The 25774-nt window shown below is 40.6% G+C and overlaps 1 protein-coding gene across 2 annotated transcripts in view; it reads right to left on the bottom strand.

The window, feature by feature from the left end:
- Positions 1-25774, bottom strand: part of TDRD7 (tudor domain containing 7) — a 153834-nt gene that overhangs the window by 103223 nt on the left and 24837 nt on the right. The window contains exons 2-4 of one of the 2 annotated variants that reach the window (XM_036741502.1): positions 18512-18724; positions 16339-16480; positions 14246-14438 (exon numbers count right to left, since the gene is read on the bottom strand). In XM_036741502.1, the coding sequence (XP_036597397.1) occupies positions 14246-14438; positions 16339-16480; positions 18512-18718 (542 nt within the window). In that variant the 5' untranslated portion in view covers positions 18719-18724. Of the gene's footprint in view, positions 1-14245; positions 14439-16338; positions 16481-18503; positions 18725-25774 lie in introns of those variants that run through there. The other variant, XM_036741503.1, reaches the window with a different exon arrangement.

Raw genomic sequence — 25774 nt, forward strand, 5'->3', positions numbered from 1 at the left:
ACCCATTCCTATTAAAAAACACTAGAAATGGGGCAGCTAAGTGGCAGGGGCAGCTAAGTGGCACAGTGAGTACAGCACCGGCCCTGGAGTCAGGAGGACCTGAGTTCAAATCCAGCCTCAGACACTTGACACACTTACTAGCTGTGTGACCTTGGGCAAGTCACTTAACCCCAATTGCCCTGCCTTCCCCTCTCCAAAAAAACAAAACAAAACAAAACAAAACTAGAAAGCATAGGAATAAATGGAACCTTCCTTAAAATGATAAGCAGCATTCTACCTAAAACCACCACCAAGCATTATATGTAATGGGGATAAGCTAGATACATTTCCAATAAGTTCGAGGGTGAAACAAGGATGTCCATTATCACCCGTATTATTCAATTTGGTACTAGAAATGTTAGCTTTAGCAATAACAGAAGAAAAGGAAATTGAAGAAATTAGAATAGGCAAAGAAGAAACTAAGTTATCACTCTTTGCAGATGATATGATGATTTATACAGAATCCTAGTGAATCAAGTAAAAAACTACTTGAAATAATAAAAAGCTTAGGCAAAGTTGCAGGATATAAAATAAACCCACATAAATCCTTGGTATTCCTATATATTATTAATGAAGCCCAACAGCAAGAGATAGAAAGAAAAGTTCCATTGAAAGTTACTGTAGACACTATAAAATATTTGGGCGTCTACCTGCCAAGACAAACCCAGGACCTATATGAACACAATTACAAAACACTTTTCACACAAATAAAATCAGATCTAAATAAGTAGAAAAACATCTGTTGCTCATGGTTAGACCAAGCTAATATAATAAAAATGACAATTTTATCTAAATTGATTTACTTATTCAGTGCCATACCAATTGAACTATCAAAAATTATTTTACAGAGCTGGAAAAAATAATAACAAAATTCATCTGGAAGAACAAAAGGTCCAGAATATCAAGGGAATTAATGAAAAGAAATGCTAGGGAAGGAGGCCTCGCCATACCAGATGTTAAACTGTGCTATAAAGCAGCAGCCATCAGAACTACCTGGTACTGGCTAAGAAACAGAGGTGTGGATCAGTGGAGTAGGACAGGTACACAAGACACAGACATCAACGACTGCAGCAATCTACTCTGAGTCCAGCTTCTGGATTAAGAATTCACTATTTCACAAAAACTGCTGGGAAAACTGGAAAATAATATGGCGGAAACTGGGGCACAGACCAATACCTTACACCATACATCAAAATAAAGTCAAAATGGGTTCATGATTCAGGAATGAAAGCTGATAAGCAATCTGGGAGAGCAAGGAATAGTTTACCTGTCAGATCTACGGAGAAGAGAATTCATGACCAAACAAGAGACAGAGAGCATTACAAAACGCAAAATGGATACTTCTGATTATGTTAAATTGAAAAGTTTTTGTACAAACAAAGCCAATGAAACAAAGATTAGGAGGGAGGCAGAAAACTGGGAAAGAATCTTTACAACCAGTGCCTCTGATAAAGGCCTCATATCTAAAATATACAGGGAACTGAGTCAAATTTATAGCAATAGAAGTCGTTCCCCAAGTGAGAAATGGTCAAAGGATATGAACAGGCAGTTTTCAGAGGAAGAAATTAAAGATATCTATAGGCATATGAAAAAAAATGCTCTAATTCACTATTGATTAGAGAAATGCAAATCAAAACAACTCTTAGGTACCACATCTTTCCTATCAGATTGGCTAACATGACAAAACAGGAAAATGATAAATGCTAGAGATGATGTGGGAAAACTGCAACATCGTTATATTGTTGATGGAGTTGTGAACTGATCCAGCCATTCTGGAGAGCAATTTGGAACTATGCCCAAAGGGCCATAAAAATGTGCATAGCCTTTGACCCACTTCTAGGGCTGTATCCCAAAGAGATCACACAAGTGGGAAAAGGGCCAGTATGTATAAAAATATTTACAGCAGCTCCTTTTGTGGTGGCAAAGAACTGGAAATCAAAGGGATGCCCATCAACTGGGGAATGACTAAACAAATTGTGGTATATGAATGTAATGGAATACTACTGTGCTATAAGAAATGAGGAGAAGAAGGACTTCATTATAACCTGGAAATACTTATATGAACTGATGCTGAGTGAGGGGAGCAGAACCAGGAGAACATTATATATGTTTACAGACAAACGGTATCTGTAAGGCCTAACTTTGTTAGACTTGGCTCTTCTCATCTGTGCAAGGCTCAAAGACAGCTCCAAAAGACTCATGATCAATAAAGCTATCAATAAAGCACATCCAGAGAAAGAATTAGAGTCTGAATACAGATTGAGGCAAACTATTTGTTCTCCCTCTTTTTCTCCTTCTTTTTTGGTTTTGTTTCTTCTTTCTCATGATTCATTCCATTGGTTGTGATTCTTCTTTACAACTTGACTATCACGTAAATTAGTTTAATGTGAAGGTATATGTAGAACCTAGGTCAGATTACATGCCATCTCGGAGGGGAGGGGAGAGGAGAGGCAGGGAGAGGAAATTTGGAACTCAAAAACCTGTGGAACTGACTGTTGTAAACTAAAAATAAAAAATAAATTCAAAAAAAAAGGTGGAGCAAGAAAAAAAAAGTCCTTGTGAATGCCTATCTCTGCATCTTTGGTTAACACTATAAACCCTGCCCTCTCCCCCTCCTTTGCTCTTACTTAAAATTCATCCAACCTTCAGGTCCCAACTCAAGCCCCAACTCCTCTAACCCTCTATGGCTTTCTAGCATCTCCCCATGCTTTGCATTACAAAGGCATCCTCTGTATTCCTCAGCTTTTATCCCACAAAGCAATCACCCTAGTCTAGTCCCTGACCTCTTCTCACCTGGCTGATTCTAGTCCTTGCCATGACTGTCTCCATTCATCCTCTACACAGGTATGAAATGGATAAAGTCCAGTTCTAACTGTCACTCTCCTGCTCCTAAAGTGTATCTGCAGCTACAGTGTATCTTTATTTTTTGCTTCTGGCATAAAATACAAACTCCTCAGGCTATTCAAAGCCCTTTACAATTGAACTCCAGCCTACCTCACCAGAGTGATTATACATTTCTTCCCATCATATCCTACATCGCTAGCCAAACCAGCCTCTTCACTGTCCCTCACACAATTCTATCCCCTGCTTCCTTCAGACCTAGGATGCACCTCTGCACAGCTGTGCTCAATCACCACCTTGCTACATGAGGGCCTCCCCAAACTGCCACTGAAATTACCTTGGATTTACTTGAAATACATTTTATATTTGCTTGTGCGTGTGCATGGTGTCTCCCCTGATAAAATGTCTGCTTCATTTCTGTCTCCCTAGAACTTTGCTCAAATAAGGATCTTAGCTTCTACAATGAATAAATTTAATTATTTTATAGTTTTACTAGCTGACCTTAATTTTAAAAGTATATAAGGAAAACATCCTATAATTCTCTCTCATACACAAATCAAAACTTGAATTTTTTTAAACTCATGTGCCCTGGCCCTCAATTGGGTGTTTCTCTGTGGTACCACCAGTAGTTTTCTTGACAGAAAAACAGCCCTGCATTGCATCCTAGATCTCAGTTTGAGGTAAATTACACATATGTTGTGAGCTACAGCCTTCGTGATGTTCTTGATGGATTTGAGTATCAGTGTCCCCTTTTATACCTCCTAACATCATCTACAGAAAGCAGTGTGGCACAGTGGAAAGGACACAGGATTTGGAGTCAAAGAACCTGAACCGGAATCTGGCCTGTCACCCTGGGTAAATCACGTAATTTCTCTAAGTCTCAGTTTTAGCATCTGGAAAATGAAGGAACTGATTTGCCTAATTTCCAAACTACCTTGGAGCTTTGAATCTAGGATCCCCTGATTTTTTTTTCTTTTCAATTTCTCTTAACCCTGAATCCTAAATAGGTATTCATGGGGCACTAGGACTCGAAGCCGTATGTATAAAATATTTTTTGTGACATTAAAAATCACTAGAATGACCCTATATTGTTTCAACTCAAGGTTAAAAGGAATGAATCATACAGATTAGCTCCGTAGCTAGTTGTCCTGCTTTAAATTAATGTTTCATCCTTAACTTATGGAAATGAAAAAAAAACACAGGGTGTGCTATCTTTCAGAAAGAAAAAAGGCTGTGAGGTAGCAGGAGAATGTCAGGGGCAGACTGTGTCTGCTTGTCCACATGCTTTGTGTTATGTGGCCAAAAAAAAAAAAAAAAAAAAGAAAGGTCTCAGGGCCACTCTCCTAGCTCTATCATTTATAACTCTGCATGGGAAGGAAGTGCAGGGAAGGATTTTGCTCCTCCTTTACACCAGCCCTAAAATTGCACATGGTCTGCCCCCTGGGGTTTCTATCCACCTGGAAACTACAGTATCTTGAAAGGGTGTGTTAGGATAGCAAGTAAAGAACATGGAGAGCAGAAGTAAAGGAAAGAAGATGACTAACCCTCCAAGCTTTGCTTTATATCATTATAATGGCCTGCACGGAAATCCAGATTGTTTATATGATAATATTAGTGGGGGTATAGCTGGGCGTTTCACCCACAAAGTTGCCTACGCTCCACTTAGAGTTTGTAAAAGCACATTATAATGTAGTTCATATAGGGAGTTAAAGCTAGGAAGAGAAGCCAGATGTCATTTGTACAAATCATATCTGAACAATAATTGCCCCTACAACATATAAGTTTTCAATCCACCCTTGGTGGGAAAACGTTCATTAAGAGGGAACCCACCACCTCCTGTAACAGCCTGTTCTACTCACCTCTTTGCAATTTCCACCTATTGCTCCTAACCCCACCCCAAGTGGTGAAACAGAACAAGCTGAATTCCTTAGTCCTTAAACTAACTGATGACTACTAACATGTCCCCTCTAAGTCTTCCTATCTTGAAGCTAAAAATCCCCAGTACTTTCAAATGGCCCCCTTATGGCATAAATTTCATATCTTTTATTTTGGATGCTCTGGCAAACAACCACAACACCACCAATAACAACATTCACATAGTCCTTTAAAGTTTGCAAAAGGCTTTACGAATATTTTCTCATTTGATCCTCAAAACAACCTTCTAGCGTTTCATTGGGTTCTGAACCCAATTGTTAAAAAATATAAAAATGTAACACTGAATTATTCTGCAGTTGAGTAACATGAGGGAAGATGTAAATTTACTAGTCCAATGTCAACAAAAATCTTTGAGTAATTTATGGATGCTTTGCATTAAAGGAATGAAAAATGGTTATCGCAATTTAATAAGCATAGCCAATGACATACTTCTATATAGACCTATGAACCTGAGAGGTATCTTTTTCAGCCATGACAACCATTAAAACCACATCTCAAAGTAAACTGAACACTGAACCACATCTTCAAACTGCTGTATTACAATGATAAACCAAGACTTTTAAAAAAGGAATTATATTATTCTCACTTAGAATATCACTTACATTCTGAGTGAGAACAAAAAGGTTTTGTACCATTAGTAAAGTATTTTCAAAGCATTTCATGTTTATCTCATCCTTACAAAATTTCTATTTGTGTAAATTTTATAAAATACATATTAGTACAGTGGTGCTAACATGATTATAAGTGAAATAAAAATATATGTACATACATATTAGAGAACAGTAAACATTTTTTACCAATAGTAAAATGGGAGTGACAATAGCACCCACCTACCTGAAGAAGTGTCCCAAGGGCTGGATGAGGTAATATATGTATGTATGTACTGGGCAAATGTGAGTCATGACTCTTAGGACCCAGGAGGTCATGCAGGTATATATTCTTTACTATTTTTACATGAGACAAATAAGGATATGCTGACATAGTTAAAGACAATCAAACAGATATTTATCATGTGTACTCTGCATCAAGCATGGGGGACACAAGAATGCGTTTGGGCTCAGATTCAATCTAGCTCAGCTCAGGTTGAATCTGGTCTGCTTGTGAAAACAAGTGTCACAAAGAGTGGGATTTCTTGAGACAACCCATTATGGCAACACCTTTAACAAACTTTGCCTTTTTCCTTGGCTGAGAAGGCGTGGGTCGAATTCGTTTGGAAGGTCCTGGTGTGTCGGTATTTTGGGGTCTCAAGCACCCCTAGAAACATATGGTTCCCTACCATCATCATATTTCTTTAACCTCATCATTATGGTTCCCTGACTGGGAATACTGCTAATCTCAAGTTCTTCTAAGGCCAAGACTGGACGGTATGTAAGCCTCCCCTTCTCCCAATCCCCTTCTTGCCCTCCAAACGCTTTGGAGGTGCTTCTCAGGCCTGACTTCCCAGGTCCTAGTAGGTCAGACAGCTGCTTGCTGTCTTGTACTCAGCCTGGCGTTCTCAGGTTCTTAGTCCACAGGTTTATGCTCGAGGCCATGGACCTGGGCTCAGCTTCTGCAGCATAGAGGACAAGGACGTACACCCTATCTGGAAGTGCATGCCCAACTTCTCAATTCTCTCAGCACTAGGGAATGGGAAAACCCCAGGTACCTTTTGTGTTTATTTTTTTGTCTTATTTTGTTATTTTTGGAGGCTTACCCCCAGATCCTCCTTGCAGAGGAAGCAACTTCCAGCCCCCCAAGCCCAAAACGGGTCAATCCTCTTCAATCCCCAAAAACTCGCCTTTGGGTTATCTTTTACCAAATTGGAAAAAATTTAATTTCTCTAAACAACTTAAAAAGAAAAAGCTGGTGTTCTTTTGCAACACTATTTGGCCTCAGTATCACCTAGAAGGCCATGAATCATGGCCCACTGGGGGGACTTTACAATATAATACTCTCTTGCAGCTAGAGCTATACTGCCGGTGAGAAGGAAAATGGAGAGAAATTTCCTGCATAATGGCCTTCGTTGAGTTTTCTTGGAACCCCGTTCTCAGAAAAGACTGTAAGATGTAAGCTCATAGCTAGAGCCGCCCCACAAAGGGGCAATGGGGTCAACAGGACATTTTGGGTAACCCCCTCCTTATGACCCCCAGGGCTTCAGCCCTAGCCCCTCCTCCTGCTCCCCAACCTCCTTGGAGCACCCTTGTTTCTTGCACTCCCCCTTCCTTGGCCATGTACTCTTTCCCTTGGTTTCCCTTTTCCTCTAGGCCAACCCTCTTCTTTTCCTGCCTCCTTCACAGTCCAAGTCCCCTATCCTGCATCTCCTCCCATGGCCCCTCCCCCCTGTAGTGACCCCTGCTCAGGTCTCAGCCAAGGGTCTTGTTGAGGTGCCTCCCTCTGTGTCTCCTTCCCCTGAAGGGACCCCTACTTCAGGCTCTGCAATATCTACCACCATGGGCCCTACCCCTGAGGCAACTCCTACTCAGGTTCCAGCCTTGGGCCCTGCCCCCACAGCAGTACCTCCTCCCCTGGCCCCTCTCTCTGAGGTGGCGCCCACTCAGGTCTCTTTGGTAATTCCCCTTCTGACCCCTACCCCTCCTCAGGTATCAGCTGATCTTCTCCCTGGCCAGTCAGATGCCCTGACCTTGCAGTCTAACCTAGTTCAGCCAGCACCCCCCAGTCCCTCCCTCACCAGAAGCTGGACTTCCTATATCCCTCCCCAAGCTCCAGTTCCCACAGCACCTTCAAGGCTTTTTCCCCTCAGGGAAGTGCCTGCCTCACCCAGTGGGACAATTAGAGTCCATGTTCCATTCTCCATTTCGGATCTCATTCAGGTTAAAGAGAAACTGGGGCAATACTCAGAAGATCCTACTAAGTTTACTGAGGGTTTTAGGGATCTGTTCCTACAATTGAGCTTTCTTGGTACATCCTCTTATCTTGCATATCCTCTTATCTACCTGTTGTACCACTGAAGAGAAGAGGAGAATCTGGGAACATCCCCAAAAATTTGGCTAGCGATGACCCCATAAAATACCCCCCAGGAACAGCTGCTGTTCCCAATAGTGACCCAGGATGGAATTATCTAAAGAGTGAGGATAGAGGAAAGAGAGAGAAAATGGTAATATGCCTGTTAGAAGCCTAAGAACTACATTTCAAAAGCAAAGAGATTTTCAAATTTTCAAAAAATTAGGGAAATTACTCAGGGAGAAAAGGAAAACCCTGCTCTTTTCCAAAACCGGCTAGTAGAAGCTATTAAAAAGTATACAATTTGGATCCTGATTCTATTGAAGGGGCAGCAATCTTTAGCATGTATTTCATTAATCAGTCTGCCCCAGATATTGGGAGGAAACTGCAGAAATTGGCAATGGGACCCCAAACACCTCAGGCCCAATTACTGGAGATGGCCTTTGCAGTCTTTGACAACAGAAACCTGGTTGCAACAGAGGAAAGAGAACACAGGGAAAGGGCTAGAGACAGAACATGCTCAATTCTTGGCTGCTACCATGGCCAGGAAAAGACCCAAAGAGCGCCCCTCCAGGGGACCCCCGTGGAGGAAGCCCATCCAACTTGGGCAGTGGGAAAACCTGCTTTTTATGCCACAAGGAGGGTCATTGGTCCAAGGAGTATCCCTCTAAGGCGCACCCCTGGAGGAAGCCCCCAGGATCCATGCCTCCAGGACCATGCCCAGCATGTAACCAGGAGGGACACTGGAGGAAGGCTCGTCCCCAAGGTTGAAAGAGTGGTAGAGCCACCTCCCAATACCCTGTCCTCCAGTCTTCTCAAGACTCAGAAGGAGGGCTTGGCAGTGCTCCCACTTTCTCCACCTCTCTTGCAGAGCCCTGGACAAAATCAAGGCTGCAGGTAAGGTTACCCACTTTATCATGGCTACATTCTCTTGTCTTAAGTAATTCCTCTGGCCACATGCCCTTCAACCTAAGGGGAAATTAAGGGATGTCTCCTGACAAACACCCTCCCCTACCTTACACTCTCCTCTGGCCCTGCCCCCTTGTTGGGAAGGGACCCGATGGTGAAATTGGGAAGCCAATTTTCTCTAGTTAAACCTCCCAGCTCCCTTTCCCCTGTGTTTATCAGACCTCCCCATGTTTCTCCTGAGGTGTGGGAGACGGTTGAGCCAATTGTTTGGGATCAGGGAATTCCTGGGCAAGCTACTTCTGCCACCCCAGCCATAGTTCCCCTCCATTGCCTTCAATATCCAATTAAGCCCAAGGCTTGGGAGGGACTGCAACCATTAATTGCTACTCAAGGCCCTGACTCACTCCCTGTACAGTAGGGCAGGGACCAGGCTAAAGCTTTTGGGACTTTGACTCCTAATCCAATCCTTGGGACACGACCCCAAGCCAGTTGCCTGTTTTTCAAAACAATTAGACTCCATGGCTGCTACAGCCACTCTAACTGAAGAAGCTTCTAAACCTCTAGCAGACCAGCCCTTAGAAACTCTGACTCTTCATTGAGTTTAGAGCATCCTAGAAGCAGATGGCCACCAGTGGTTGGCCAGCCACAGGCTCACCAAATATCAAGCCTTCCTCTTAGAGACCCCTGACCTAATTCTTTGGGTGTGCCACACACTCCTGAACCCCGAAGCAGTGTGGTACACAGAACAAGTGATTAGGGGAGCTAGGTACAAATAGTCATCTGCAACAACCTCCAGGGAAATTGTCCTTTCTCTATACTCCTATACTGTCTGTTTGGTTGTCTGCTTAACCTCCTTGCCAGGCTTATCTCCTCCAGGCTCCAAGCTACCAACTTCCAGATGACTGCTCAGATTATGTACCCCTTGAACGGGACCCATCGAGGCAGGGACAACTCTACGCACCTTGCCAGCAGGAAGAAATTTCAGAAGCTGAGACCTTCACCTTTTATTCCAAAAGAATTTGGGTCCCATTTGTTTGAGGGTATATCCTCTAGGAACCCCCTTGAACCTGAGGGGATACAGTCTCTGGGAGCCCCCTTGAACTCTCCTTAAATCCTCCCACTAGATCTGGCCTTCCCCTAAGGCCATAAGCCTTACATTATCATTAGGTCCAAATCTATACCTAGCCTTGCCCTTTGTTGTCCAGCTGCTTTCCACCCTTGATACTACCAATATCCACACCTTCAGCTACTTCCCACCCTTAATTCCATTCCTGGAGTCTTACCTCATCCCAGTCCCATCAAGCTCCTCCTAAGACTCCTCCTCAAGACCCTCCCTAAACCCCTCTTCCGATCACCCCAGGACCACCCTAGATCCCTCCTACAATCTTTGTGTATATAAGTTTCATCTTGCCTCCATGAAGGCACTCAGATTCAATCTGGCCCACTGGTGAAAAGGAGTGTCACAAAGGGTGGGATTTCTTAAGACAACCCATTAAGGGGAATCTTTAATAAACTTTCCTTGAAAAAAAAAAAAGAATGTGTTTGGTGGGGAGGGCACTAGCAGTTAGGGCAGGGGATCAGAAAGGCTTCATGCATTAGATACTAAGAAGCAGAGGTTAAGGGAAGTGTTCCAGAAATGTGGGATAGTCAGTGCAAAGGAGCAGAAAGGGCAGACGGAGCACTGTGTGTGAGGAACACAGAGAAGCTAGTGTGGAGGGAATCTTCCAGTGTAAGAGGGGGAATAATGTTTGAGGAGGCTGAAGAGATAGGCTGGGGCCAGATGTAGGGCTTCGAAAGCTAAACAGAAGTTTCTATTGGATCATAGAGGCAACAGGAAGCCATTGGAATTGACTGAAAAGACGTGTGACATTAGATCTAGGCCTAAGGAAAATTACTTTGGTTACAATGGGAAGATGGAGGAAAATGGGGGGAGATTTTGGGTAATCATCAAGGTGAGTGGAAAGGAGGGCCTAAATCAAAGTAGTGTTTGTGTGAATGAGAAGATAGATGAGAAAGGTGCTGTGAAGGTAGAAAGGGCAATTATATAATAAAATAAGAACAGTTAATATTTCCAAAGCACATTACACATACAGAGTATCTCAAAAGTCTCAGTGCAATTTGAAGTTTTAATGGCTGTAGATCTAATCTGATCCTCAATACCAGCCTGTGAGGTAAGTGCTATCATCTCCAACTTACAGAGGAGGTAACTGAAGCTCAGACAGGGTAAGTGACTTGCCCAGAATCACACAGCTAGTAAAGGTATGAGACAGCACTCAAACTCAGGTCTTCTGACTCCAAGGCCAACTCTCTCTATACTATGCCCTGTGGTCTCCTTGATATCTGCACAAAAATTCCTAAATCCGAAAGAGATTCAGTGCTGAGTCTGGGAAGTATTAATATGACCGTGTGCATACACACACACACACACATACACACACACACACACACACACACACACACACACACACACACATCAAAAAAGGGTAGAAAAGGTTGAAACAGAAAAGTGTAAAACTTACTACCCTTTTTCCCTAACCACCATGTAATTATCTGTATTTGTTCTCTTCATAGTTATTCTTTTTACAGTTATCTGTGTCCTTCTTTCTCCTTGTGACCTGGGATCATTTCATTGGTTGTATTTGTATGACCAGTGCCTGGCGCAGACCCTGACACCTGAAAAGTGCTTCAAAAATATCTGCTGATTGCCTGAGAAGAGAAAAATTTCCCAGTCATGCTGGGAAAAAAATCTGAGTAGTCCTCCCTCTATGGCCTCAAAGGATGTTCCCAGAACAATTATGCAAAAGGAGGAAATGATGTAACCAAGTGGGGAAACACGCCCCCGCCAAGGAAAGAAACAAGCAAAAAGACACATTCCTTTGCCCGTTAGCTACTTTATTCACTAACATTTTGACTCACATATCCAGTTTGTCTTCCCTCCTACATTCCCCCCACCCCACCACAGACACAAACTGAAAAGACAATCAAGCATGAGAAATGTCTCCCTAATTTTCCCCCCTGTTGAAATCACCATATGGTGGCATAGATTTCTCTAGACTGAATGAGCCTTGTCCTTGTTAAAATGGATATATGTTAAATTAAAGGAGCTGTTGGGATGCTTGATTCAGGCTCTAGTGGAGGAAGGCAAAGCTAGTCAACACACTCCCTCTTCCACCTCCCACTCAACTGCACTGCCATATTGTCCATTCCCTTTCTTTGGTTGTTGTTTCCCTTCTAAATCCCCTAGGCTGGGGCTATAAAGTTCTTCCCCCTCACACTTCCTTTCTATGTCTGTCATGTAGAGGGATACAATAGGGGATAGGCGGAGCTGGAGCTGTAACAATAACCTGGGCTTTTCTCTTCACCAAAAATGCTAAAGTTACAAATAAACTATTGCAGGCATCTATGTTGCCAAAAAGTAGAAAGGCTAAATAAATAAATATTCATGATAATAATTAATGAATTTTTTTATTAGGCATAATAATGACGTTCTCTCTTTTAATGTGATTACCAAGGAGCAATCTGTAAGAAACAAAACTACAATTGCTAAGCTCATAGATTAATTTTCAACAGCAAGAATAGCTCTAAAACGTTAAGTAATGTTAATCTAGCATAATGGCAGTCTAACTGATCCTAAAATGATTATGTAGATGCTACAATGATGAGTACAAATGTATTATAATACTTAAAATATAACTATAATTTTATGTTACCATGTTACCGTAAAATATATGCTTTTGTACATTTCTAAATTAACTAGCAACTTGATGCAATAAAATGAAGGGGGTATGTTATACAGTCTTGCCATATAGTCCTCCCACTCAGTACTTCCATCGGATCCTTGGAATCCTAGGTACCATGAAGAGCATTCCCACCCTCCATCCACAGGAAGAAAGAAGAACACCTTTCTCCTTTAAAGTCTATGGAATCACAACCACACTATCTTATCTTCTTAGCTGCTGGCCCTTGCTATTACAGCATGTGTGTGCACACTTAGGTTAGTGCATAACCAAATGAGATGATTCAAAGAAGTTTTCAAGTCTGAAGTAGACATCATCTACTCTAACTGGCTCATGTTACAAAAGAGAGTACTCAGGCCCAAAGAGGTCAAAATATTTTCCTAAAATAACTTATCTGGTTAGTGGCACAGAACCCAAATCTCCTAATTCCTAGTCTATGGCCCTTCTCCTCTATAGGCCTTCCCCCTTCCCCCACTTGCCCCAGTCCCCAGGGAAATAGAACCTTGGGTTCTTTTGTTATTTATTTCAACACACACCCAATATGACAGATTTAGAGTGGTGTTTTCTGAAAACTTAGTCTTTTTTGTTGTTTGAGTGGTACTTGTAGTATTTTGAATACTGACATACAAGAAATAAAAATCTTTTCTATCATTTCTTAGAAAATTTAAAGGAACAATATTAAAATGCCATCCTCTGTCACAATGAAAGGTAGTTGGATATTTTCCCTCAATATTAACATATGAAGAATTCTGATCTAGAAAACCAATACAACAAACTATTTTATGTTTTAAAAATAGGCAGTCTTTGGTGACGCAATGGCAGAGATTTTTTTTTTGTTACCTCTGGCCTCTTTCTCTCTGTCTCATAAAACGAACATTGTTGGCTCTGTCAGAAAGTTCTGGATACTGCTCAACAGACAAGACAAAATAGCCATCATAGCCTTGTACCTTCCCAATACTCAGAAGCTGTTGCTTCTCTCCCTCTGTCCGTGATCACAAGTACTAGGACATAAATCTGAATGCAGGTATTGTGATGCTATGGAAAAGAACACCTTAACTATTTTCCTTAAAATTTAAAAAAATGACAGGTAAAGTTCTCATAAAAGTTGCAAACTACTTAGGGTAATATTTTGAAACAACCTAGTCATTTCAACTAAAGATATATATACTAAGACACCAGCAATTAAAATGAGAATCATGGAAAAGGTATCATTTGTATTATTTATAGAGGAAGCATTATTAGCTACACTAGACAAGCAGCTTGCTCCTGAATATATTTGAATTGTAGGGTGTGGAAGAGACTAAAGTTCTAATTGATAGATTATAACCTTGCTCATTTACTTTATTTACTCAGGGTTGGTCCAACTCTAAGTATACCAGGTATTCAACAAAGAGTTAGGAACATAGATTAAGGGCCTTATTACTACAGAGTTTCATAGCAAAGAAAATCATTTAAGAATAGAGATTGCAAGTAAATTTATAATGAAATAATCTGATGAGCATTTATTCAAAAAAAATTCAAAATTAGACTAGTTCAGCTAAATATTTTATTTTACCATATCTAACAGACTCTGGGGCAGCAAGGTAGTGAAATAGATAGAACACCAGGCCTGGAATCTGGAAGACTCATCTTTATGAGTTCTAATCCAGCCTCAGACACTTTCTAGCTGTGTGACCCTGGGCAAGTCACTTAACCCTATTTGCCCCAGTTTTCTCTTCTGTAAAATGAAATGGAAATGACAAACCGGTACAGTATCTTTGCCAAGAAAATCCCAAATGGGGTCACAAAGAGTTAGACACTACTGAAAAACGACTGAACACACAACAAACTCTCTATATACTAACCTATTTATCATTGTCACATGTCTCTGCATTGGCACTTCTCTGGATACCCCACTTCCAAGGGTAGGGGGCAGGGTATACGGTGAAGTTTCGTTACCAGACTTGACACTTTTTTCTCTTAAGAGTGTGGGTTTTTTGTTGTCTCTTTCAGACTCTGAAGAAAATCCTGGTTGTCTGAGAGTTGCTTTTGGTTTTCCTATAAAAGAAAACATTGTATAAGCTTTCTAAAACTTAGGATTCATTATGTATCTCTCTTGCTTTCAAACATGTTCAATATCAGGATCCCCCTATTTTTAGGCTAATGCACAAACTCCTCAGCCTAACTAATGTTCAAGGCCCTGCCTCGTCCTACCCTAACTAGCCAACCATCTTCATTCCTGCCTCCATGCTATCCCATGCTCTCCCAACCACTTCCATGACTGCTCCAGCTTAATACTTGACTTCCCTCACTACTCTAGCCTTTCCCAAAGAATTTCACTGATTAAGAGCCAGATACTGTCTCAGGGACTGGGGATACAAAGAAAAGTGAAAGCATCTTGCCTCAATGAGCTTACCTTCTATTGGCAGAGACAACATGTCCACATAAAAGTATATATAAAAGACAAGGATAAGGACTAGACCTCTGACTTCACTGACATAGGGAATTCCTGGGTGAGGAAAATCACTCTACCAATACAGATCGGCACCTTCTCTGCAACTTCTAGTCTTAGAGCATTTAGGAGTGAAGTCCCTTGTCCGGGGTCACAAGGCCAGTATGTGTTAGCAGTGTGCCTTGAACCCCTGTCCTTGAGTCAAGGCCAGCTCTCTATCTACTATGGCACACTGCCTCTCAGGCAAATATATGCACAAAAGAAATTCAAGGTAAAATGGAGGGACAGGTGCTACTAGCTTAGGGGAAAGTAGGAATCAGGAAAGGTCTCTTCTTTTTTAGAAATTTATTTGCTATTTTATTTTTCCCCACTTACATTAAAAACAATTTTTAACATTCATTTCTAAAAATTTGAGTTCTAAATTCTTTCCCTCCCTCTCTACTTCCCTCATTGAAAAGGTGAGATACAGGTTATACATATGTAGTCAGGCAAAACATATTTCCATATTAGTCATGTGGTAAAAGAAAATCTAGACAAAAACAAAACAAAACCCCAAGAAAAATAAAGTTAAAAAGTATGCTTTGATCTGCATTCAGATGCCATCAGTTCTTTCTCTAGGGATGGATAGCACTTTGGATGATTTTAATTGCTGAGCATAGCTAAGTCATTCCTGGTTGCTTCATCATACAATTTTGCTGTTACTGTGTACAATGTTCTCCTGGTTCTACTCATTTCATGTAAGTCTTTCCAAGTTTTTCTGAGGGCATTCTGCTCATTATTTCTTATAGCACAGTAGTAAAGAAAGGTCTCTTCTAGGACCTCTTTGTTACTCTTGGGATCTTCAGCGAAATCACACCTTTTTAGGGCTTAAAAAGACCTTAGAGATCATCTGGTCCAACACCCTCAGGCTGTAAATGATAAACGGTGCAATTCAAAGGGGAGAAAGGTCTATCCAAGGTCATGCACAAAGTCACAGCAACATGAGCACAAACCCAAGTCTTCTGGCTGCTTTTCACTACACTGCTGTCCACTGTTTTATGCTGTGCATAAAAAAAGTACTCAAGAAATGCTACTGATCTCACATGCTCCATGCAATTCCAGATTTTGTAAAAAACAAAACAAAAAACAAGTTTTACTTCTAAAAAATTTATAATTTGCCAAAGAAAATCTTAAATCAGAAATATTGAGTCAGCCTCTAGTACTCTAGCTGATTCTTTTTCCAAAAAACTATAATAAAGATACTAGGCTTCACACCCTATCTGGAGTTTTTTCAATTACTTTTTGTTTTATCACAAACCAATCTTCAAAAAAATCACCTCATCAAATTTACTTTCTAACAATTTTCGAATGGAAATACTAACTTCCAGCCTTTTTCTTTGAAACAATATAAAACAAATATGTTAATGCCAGTTGAAATTTGAAAACATTCAACTTGATCATGAATTTCTTTTCTATACAATTAACCATCTGCAGACAAAGTCTGACATTTCCAGCATACAAACTTACCTTCTAGGAAAAATGGCATGGTTTTCTTCACTCTCATCTGACAATTCACCTGTCTTCCTGTTTTTCTTTTTGAACTCCTCTGGCGTGCTACCAGTTGAGCAATTCGGGCTGTCTCTGTGCAAGCCACAGCATAGCAAGTTATCTGCTCGTAGGAAGCAAGGAAAAAAGTTTGAGATTTAAAATTTCTTAGGAGTAAATGAAACAAATAGACCATACTTTTTATACACATACAAAGTATATAATGTTCCTTTTATTTACTCTTAACATTACTCCAGCAAAAATATATTTTTCAGCATTTTTAACAACCATCTTGCCCAAAAGGCTTTATTCATTTCACTTCTCAGTTTCAGAAGCAGATCACAATGTTACTCTTCGTATACAATGATGATAGTGCCGGACGCCTCGTAATAGAGACGGTGGCTACACTGAGTCATTTTTTTCAATAGCAGTCATGGCTTTTTACTGATTTCTCTCTTTCTATCTGGTTCCCCTCATAACAGTTCTGCAAGACAGCGCAATGGGACAATCTGTATCATGAAACACAACAAAGCCAACTGGGTCATACAGGAAATAATAATCATGATAACAATAACCATCACTGACACAGGACTTCAAGGGCTGCAAAGCTCTTTATGTATGCACAGCATCTCAGCTGATCCTCACGACACCTCTGTTAAGTAGTCCTTGTGATTATGTCCGTTTTACAAATTAGGAAACGGAGACTGGAAGAGGTTAGAATGAGGAGAGGCCAATTTCATCACCAGGAGGCCCTTAGCTTCTTGGTGTCCACATAAAATACCTACCATTTGGAAGGGAATGTCCCTCAGGCATACTCACTAGCTGTCAAGATCCATACATGCTCGTATCACTTCCTATGCTCCATCAGCTAATCTACTTGGCTATTCTGACTTTTTACACACTACTAACATTAACTTAAGCCTCAACAGTCCTGTGGTATAATCAAGTAAACCTAGGCTCACATTATGTACATCACACTTCTAAATTCATTTAAAAAATCAATTGAAAGGTAATTTTAAAATTCTGACATCCACAAAAGTGCAAGCTTACCAGTATCTTGATATTACTACTAATTACTTATTGATTGTCCTACTATCAAATCAAGAACAAAGGGCAAGAGGTTCTAGATAGTGCTTTATGTGCTAATCACAGATGCACCCCCTTTTGTTATCCACTCTATCACTGCTGAGTTCAAATCACTTGTTGAAGAGTATCAGTAACTTCAATTATAAGTGAAAAGGACTCATGAAAAAACACTAATGGGAGTCCACACAGTACAGGATTAAAAAAGCTCGTGGGATCTTAGGCTGCATTAACAGAACCATCAGGCAGAGCATGAGGAAAGTGGCACTCCTACAGCATGTGCCCTGCTCTTCTCAGAACGTATCCAAAGAGGAAGAAGATACTTCTGGGCACCCCATTTAAGAAGTGACAGTGGCAATCTGGCAAACCAGCACATTGGTGAGAGGACACAAAACCATGTCCCTACATAGATCTGTTGGAGCCCTGGCTCTTTTTTAGCCTGGACAAGAGAAGACTTAAGAGGAACAGGATAGCAGTCTTCAAATATTTAAAGGGTTGTAAAAGAGGATTAGACTTATTCTGTTTGGTCATTCAGGACAAAACTGAAATTAAAAGGTCCAAATTACAGGAAAGATTATTAAGTCTCATTGTAGAAAAAAATATATACCCAAGTCCTTAACAATTACAATTGTCCAAAAATGAAATGGGCTACCTCATGTAGCACCCTTGGTACCTCATTCACCCTTTGCTGGGGATGTTTTACGGAATTTGTACTTTGAATGAGTATTGGACTAGATTGTTATTTCCTAACTCAAACTATACTGCAGACCAGAGTAAAATACATAAAAATTCTCAATCATGGATTGTTTCCCTTTCAGTCAGTTCACTTTCAGACTTCAGCGTGAGAGTGTTGATCAGCGGATAACATTCATTTTTGGAAATTCAGAGGTTTTTAAAATGTAATCACCTCAGAAGTAAAATTTTATGGACTAGCAAAAATTTGGACTAGGGGACCTCTGAGATTCCTTCTAACTCCTTAAGTCTGCCTATGATTCTGTGAACTTTTGAGATGTCAAGTTTTCATTTAATTTATATGGCATATATATGTATATATGTGCAATTACCTTCTTACCTCTCCAGATCTACTGATCTCTATTCTGACAACTGCTGGCACACTTCTCAGATATGCCTCTAATGTAGGATATCCTAGTTGTTTGAATGGGATCCAATCACCAGTCAAGGATTTATATTCCCCTTGTAGCCGGGGTAATGCTATTCCATTCTTATGGGATTGCAGAACAGCTCGAAGCATCTTTGCAACCAAGTCGGCTTCCAGCATCTTCACCTGTAATTAATTAGAACAGAAATTCATGGCTACACAGTTCATCATCCACAAATTTACAATTAGAAAGGAACTGACACATAAGTTGTAGAGCAAAAAGAGCCTGTACAGGGGATATAAGCAGTGGTTACTCTACCATTAGAATAAATACATTTCTTCTTGGTTTTGTGGGCAGACAGTCTGCTGATACACCACCAGGGGTTGGCACACTATTTTGTACCTACTCTTCTCTGCCTCTTACTTTAGCTCCTTTCACAGAAAATGGGTACTATACAACAGGAGAGAAGGGACCGGCCTTTCTTGTTCTGGAGATGGTAAGTTCATCTTCAGTTATGTGAAAGGGAAAGGAATCAGATGATTGGGTAAGGGTCAGGACAGAGCTGTAGTTTCACTGCCGAATACACTAATGAAGCCTATTCTAAACATATTCTATGAGGAAGCTCTGTTATTATGGTGCTACAAGCCCTATTTACATTATGTCTCCCCAGTTTACCTTAACATTTCAAGGAATTCTCAGGGGCAGCCTAAAGCCTAAATTCCTAAAGGAAGCCAAACTCCAAGAACCTGAAAAACCAGAGTCCACAGAAGAGATAAGGAACCATATCTCCCTTCCCCATGACAGGGAGGTGAGCAGAGAAGGGCTGAGTGTGCTCACTATATTGGATATTTTTGTTTTCTTTGTCACAGTGGAGGGCTGTCAAGAAAATGAAGACTCTGACACATACATGGGAAACCCTTTTTCAGACAAAGGCCTTTAAAGTAGTATTTTTACCCTACCAAATGAAGTAATTTTTTTTTCAATAGTCAACAAACAATAAGCATAGTGGGATCTTGTATCCTCTACACTTTCTGTTTTGTGAGAATGTTCATCCCCTGCACGTTCAGGGTTATGATTTCTATCTGTGTCTTTTTCTCCATCCTAATTTCCCCTGTTTATGCTTTTATTTCTCCCTTTCCCCTTCTCCTCCTCAACAAAGTTTTGCTTTTGACCGCCGCTTTCCTCAGTTAACCCTCCCTCTTTATTCCCCTCCCTTATCTTACCGTTACCCACTTGCTACTTCTCCTCTCCCTTCTGCCCACCCCCCTCCCTTTGTCCCCCCTTACCCTCCCACTTCCCGTGGGACAAGTTAGATTTCTAAACTTATCAGAGTATGTTATTCCCTTCTTGAACTAGATCAGATGACAGTAAAGCTCAAATACTGCTCTTCTCCCTCCCTTCTTTCCCTCTACTATAATATGTTTTTGTGCCACTTCCTTTGGTGTAATTTACCCTTTTCTACTACCTCCTTACCACTTCCCTCATAGCCCTCCCTTTATATCTCTTATTTATATTTTATATCTTTACATCAGTTAATTTATACAGGCATTCACAACCTATGTATATCCCTTTCATTTGTCATAATAGTTGTACCATTCACAAGAATGACTTATATATGTATATATGTGTATACATGTATACACATAAAAAACATACATAAGATGATATAATCCCACATAAAGATGTAAACAACCTGCCCTTATTGGTTAATAAGGTTTGTGGGGTTTTTCCCCCGGTTACCTTTTTATGTCTCTCTTGAGTTTTGTATTTGGAGATCAAATTTTCCATTGAGTTCTGGCCTTTTCATCAGGAAGGTCTGGAATTCCCTTATTTCATTGAATGTCCATCGCCTTGCCTGGAAAATTATGCTTAGTTTTGCTGGGTAGTTGATCCTTGGTTGTAGTCCCAGCTCCTTTGCCCTTCGGAATATCATATTCCAATTTCTCCTGTCTTTTAATGTGGAAGCTGAGAGATCCTGCGTGATCCTGACTGTAGTTCCACAATATTTGAATTGCTTCTTTTTGGCTGCTTGCAGTATTTTCTCCATGAGTTTATAGCTCTGAAATTTGGCTATAATATTTCTTGGTGTTTTCAGTTTGGGATCTCTTTCAGGGGGTGATCGGTGAATTCTTTCAATGACTATTTTGCCCTCTGGTTCTAGGACCTCTGGGCAGTTGTCTGTGATAATTTCTTCGAAGATACTGTCAAGGCTCTTTTTTTCATCGTGGATTTCCGGTAGACCAATAACTCTCAAATTGTCTCTCCTGGATCTATTTTCCAGGTCAGTTGTTTTGCCAATCAGATATTTTACACTTTTTTCTATTTTTTCATTCTTTACATTTTGTTTTATTACTTCTTGATGCCTCATAGATTCATTAGCTTCCACTTGCTCAAGTCTAATTTTGAATGAGTTAGTGTTTACATTTTGCTTTTGAGTCTCCATTTCCAATTGGTTGATTTTGCCTCTCAGGGTACCCTTTTCTCTCTCTAGATTCTGAATCTCCGTATCCTTTTCGCCAATCTTATTCTTTAGGGACTTGATTTCATCAGTGAATTTTTTTTCCATTTTTTCCATATTTTCTTTTAGCTCCCTAATTTGGTTTTTAAAATCCTCCTTTAGCTCTTCCAGCAGTGCTTTTTGGGCTGGAGACCAGTTCATATTAGCTTTTGAGGTATCTGATGTATCTACCGTGTCATTGCTATCCTCTTCTATGTTGATATTTTGATCCTGCCTGTCTCCATAAAAAGAATCTATTGTCCTCGGTTTTTTTGTGTTCTTCTTCATGTTGGTTTGCCTTTTGCTGGCTTTACAACGAATTTCTACCTGTGGGTCTCAGGGCTTTCTGTCCCAGCTTTCTTATTCTGGGGGTTGTGAGTCTAGAATTATAACCTTCAGTTTCCTGAGGTGTGGGGGAGGGGTCTGGCTCCCTGGCGTCTCACTCCCTGTGGGTGCTCTCCAGCACTTGCTTTTCAGCAATGGTCTCAGCTGTTTGTTGTTTGAGCTGATGTCTGGCACTTCCCCTGGGGGAGCAAGGTTACGTCTGGGCTCTTGGCATTGACCCCTGCCGACTCTGCCCCTCTGGGACTAATGAACTTCTGCTATTTAACCACTGAAGCCCCACTACTTTCTGCTCTGTTCCAGCGTTCCTTTTTTTTTTTCCCCCGAGGGATTCTCTGGGTGGGGAGGGGAGGGATTAGAGCTGTTTACCTGGACATTAAGAACTCCCGGAAGTTCAAGAAGCCGCGTTTAATACGTTTGGGCTGCAAACTTCCGGAGACTGTGTGTCATGGGTGGCGTTGCGCTGCCTCTCGTCGCTTCCACAGACTGCAGTCCTGTGTTGGGAGGCCTGGGGATCTCCGTCAGTTTCCGGCGCTCAGCTTTCTCCCAGCCCGTCTCCCACGTGGATTTCCCGGCCAGCCGCTTCCGCCTTGGTCTGGAGCAGCTCCGCACCGAGCACTCTCCGAGCCTACAGGATCGTGTCTTCAGCCTTTCAGACTCTCCCGGCTCGGAAATTTGCCCCACGCAGACTGCTCGCGGTTTCTGACTCTCTCAAATCTGCTCAAATTCACTTTTTTATAGGAATCTGACAGACCTTGTGAGAGAGCTCCGGCAAGAAGCTGCCTTCACGCGGCCATCTTGGCTCCGCCTCCTCTACATTTTCTAAGTCAAATGTGTGATATAAAATTTTGGTCTACTGGAGAATATTAGAATTTTTTTAAAGTCCTCAACTTCACCAAGGATATCCTTGATATATGTGTACACTGTCATCATAAAATCATTGTGGAGATGAAAAAGTAGGCACATGGTTGGTGACTATAATTTCCATTGTTTTCCTTTAGTGGCAATAATATCCATATTTTCCCACAATCATTCATTAAGTATCTTTCTCTCTTTTCAAGTATCTTAAGAATCAATCCCTCAGTTCCTTCAAAAGTGATGCCTTTGGTCTGGACCTCCTCTGTGAAGAATTGTTCAGCTATTTTTATTTCCTGGTGTTAAATCCAAATCGTCTGTTGCAGCTATATTAACATAAGGTCTCCCTTGGTTTCCACTTGCTTGTTGTCCTTCTAGTAACATCTTGCTCTTGGGATGATATGATACAGCTTGCTCTCATACCAGGCCTTCTTGGCTGGCCACAAGTTGATGATTTGTGTGGCCATGGCAAGCCATGAAACACAATGGCCTTGCACACAACTGACACTTGGTAAATGTCTGTTAAAGTGAACCAAATTCATACTTCCTAGCCTCCCAACTAACTCCCCCTCCCAATTAGAAACCTGGTTGTCACAGACAGTTTAAACTCATTATTTCCAAGACAGAACCAATTATTTTCCCCCTAAATCCAAACCTCTACCAAACCTCCCTGTCTTTCAAGGGCATCTAATCCTTCTAGTCTACCTGGTCTGCAATCTCAGCAGTATTCCTGAATCCTCACTCTCTCTCACCCCATATATCCAATCAATCTAACTTCACAAAACTTCTTGTATTTATCTTCTTCTTACTCTCTCACACAACCAGAACTTTCGTTTAGGCCCTCATTACCTCTCACTTAGACTATCGCAATGGCTTCCCTAATTGCTCCTGGCCTTAAGTTCCTTCCCAATCCAAACCATCTTTGACATAAATACTAAAGTAAATGCAGATATGACCACATTACACCTACACTCAAGGGCTCTAGGGGCTTCCTATTGCTTCTAGAATGCCCCCTTGTTTTTAGTGGCCTTCACGACTGGCCTCAACCTATCTTTCTAGTTTAAATATAGATTATTCTCCCCTTCATGAACCTATGGTTTGGCCAGACTGTCCTTACTGTTCGTCATGCACAATAACACTACATCTCTCTTCTCTGTCTTTGCATTGGCTCCACCTGAGTCTGTAGCACAATTTCTCCCCTTACTTCCACACCTCACAGTAACCCTTCACTTATTTCAAGCCTCAGTTCAAACACCACCTTCACATGAAGACTTTCCTGATCCCCACACCTGTCTGTTCCCTCCATCCATAACTGTCCTGTATTCAACTACTTTATATATTTATTTTGCATTTATTCGGTATACATATAGAAGTGAGAGAGGATGGCTTAGTGGATAGACAGCTAGCCTTGAAGCCAGGAAGATGTGGGTTCAAGTCTTTAAACTTCTTAGTGCTCTAGGCAGCTCTAAATTGTGGAGAAAGTGACAATCTGCATTGGCAAAGGGTTTCCTCACCTTTGCCAATAAAATCGCAAATCTAGTCATCCCGATGATTATACATGTATGTGTTGTCTTCCTTGATATGACAGAAGCTCCTTGATTCATTTTGGGCATTCTTATACCCAGCACTTAGCACAGTGCTTAGTACATAGCAGACACTTATAGAGGCTTGTTGATTGATTGACCTTCTGTTCACAGTATCTTCCTATTTTTCTTCTGTTGAAATGTCTCCACTTTGCCCCTCTTGCCATTCTCAACAACATCAGCCTAGTCTTACCACACCACCAGACTGGCTATCTACCTCCATGATACTCGCCGTTAAAATTCACCCATACTCCACCAATATTTTCTCTGTAATGTCTCTTGAATCCCCTCCCTTCTACAGTCACAATACATGTGCTGGCCCTAAAATACCCATACTTTTCCTAGTGTCTTCTTATGAGACTCCTAACCTATCTGTCTTTATTTTTCTCCCCTCAAAGCTAAAGGATTAAGAATTGTTTTCTTTAAACATTCTTTTGATCACATCACCAACTTGCTAGAAATGTAAAGGGGATCATTTAGATGAAATTCATGTTCTTCATCATGTTGTTTAAAGGCCCACTTCTTAACCTGTAGTCATCTGTCTGTTTCTTGCACACAATTTATTCGCTCCTGCCACTGAGCTCTCATACATCATTTCCTCCAACTTAGAATGTCCTCCAACATTTCCTCCCATTGAATTAATATAAGACCCTGAAAAAGTACTGTCTTCTCTGTCTCCTCCATCAGACATACATGATTCTACATATTATAAAAGAGAATACCAGTTTTGGCTTATATTAATAAGAGCTAATAAGATTTAAACATTTTTGTTAATGAATTTTCTGGGAAGTAGAATCTGCTTTTATGGGTAAGCTCCCTAGACACATATTAATTTCTGTTCAAATAAATAGGCCATTAAAATTACTTTAAGGTTAGGTAATGTGACCAGTCTCTAAGGTCCTTTCTAATCCAACAATTTCCTGATGTTAAATAGTAGATGACTGATTCATAATTAATTGTTAAGGGAAACGAGATTTTTAAAAAAAATTTTCAATAATTTTATTTTTTTCCAATTACATGTAAAAACAATTTTCAACATTTTTTTAAAAACTGAGTTCCAAATTCCCTCTTGCCCTTCCTCCGTTCCCCCAATTGAGAAAGTAAGAAATTTTATATAGATTATACATATGCATTCATGCAAAACATATTTTCATATTAGCCTACTACAAAAGAAAACACAAGCAAAAAAGAACCCTAAAAAAATAAAGTAAAAAAAAAAAAGGTTATGCTTTGATCTGCATTTAGACTCCCCTAAGTTCTTTTTCTGGAGGTGAAGAGCATTTTTCATCATAAGACTTCAGAATTATCTTGGATAATTGTATTGCTAAGTCCTTCATAGTGGACTGTCATACACTGTTACTATTACTGTGTACAATGTCCTCCCAGTTCTGCTCACTTCATTCTGAATCGGTTCATATAAGTCTATCCAGGTTTATCTGAAAACATCCTGCTCATCATTTCTTATAGAACAACAGTATCTATCACAATCATATAATACAACTTATTCAACCATTTTCCAATTGATGGGCACACCCTCAATTTCCAATTCTTGGCCACCACAAAAAGGGCTGCTATAAATATAGGGGTCCTTCCCACTCTCCTTTTTTTATCTTTTTGGGATACAGACCTAGTAGTGATATTGCTGGATCAAAGGGTATGCACATTTCGATTGCCCTTTGGGCATAGTTTCAAATGCCAGCCAGCCAGAATGGCTGAATCAGTTCACAACTTCAACAACAGTGCACTGGTGTCCCAATTTTCCCACATTTCCTCCAACATTTGTCATTCTCCTTTTCTGCCACATTAGCCAATCTGATGGCTGAGTTGGTATCTCAGAGTTGTTTTAATTTACATTTCTCTAATCGATAGTGATTGAGAGCATCTTTTTTCATATGTCTATAGTTAGCTTTGATTTCTTTATCTGAAAACTGCCTGTTCATATCCTTTGACCATTTATC

The sequence above is a fragment of the Trichosurus vulpecula genome, chromosome 1 (assembly GCF_011100635.1).
Source record: "Trichosurus vulpecula isolate mTriVul1 chromosome 1, mTriVul1.pri, whole genome shotgun sequence".
NCBI lineage: Eukaryota > Metazoa > Chordata > Mammalia > Diprotodontia > Phalangeridae > Trichosurus > Trichosurus vulpecula.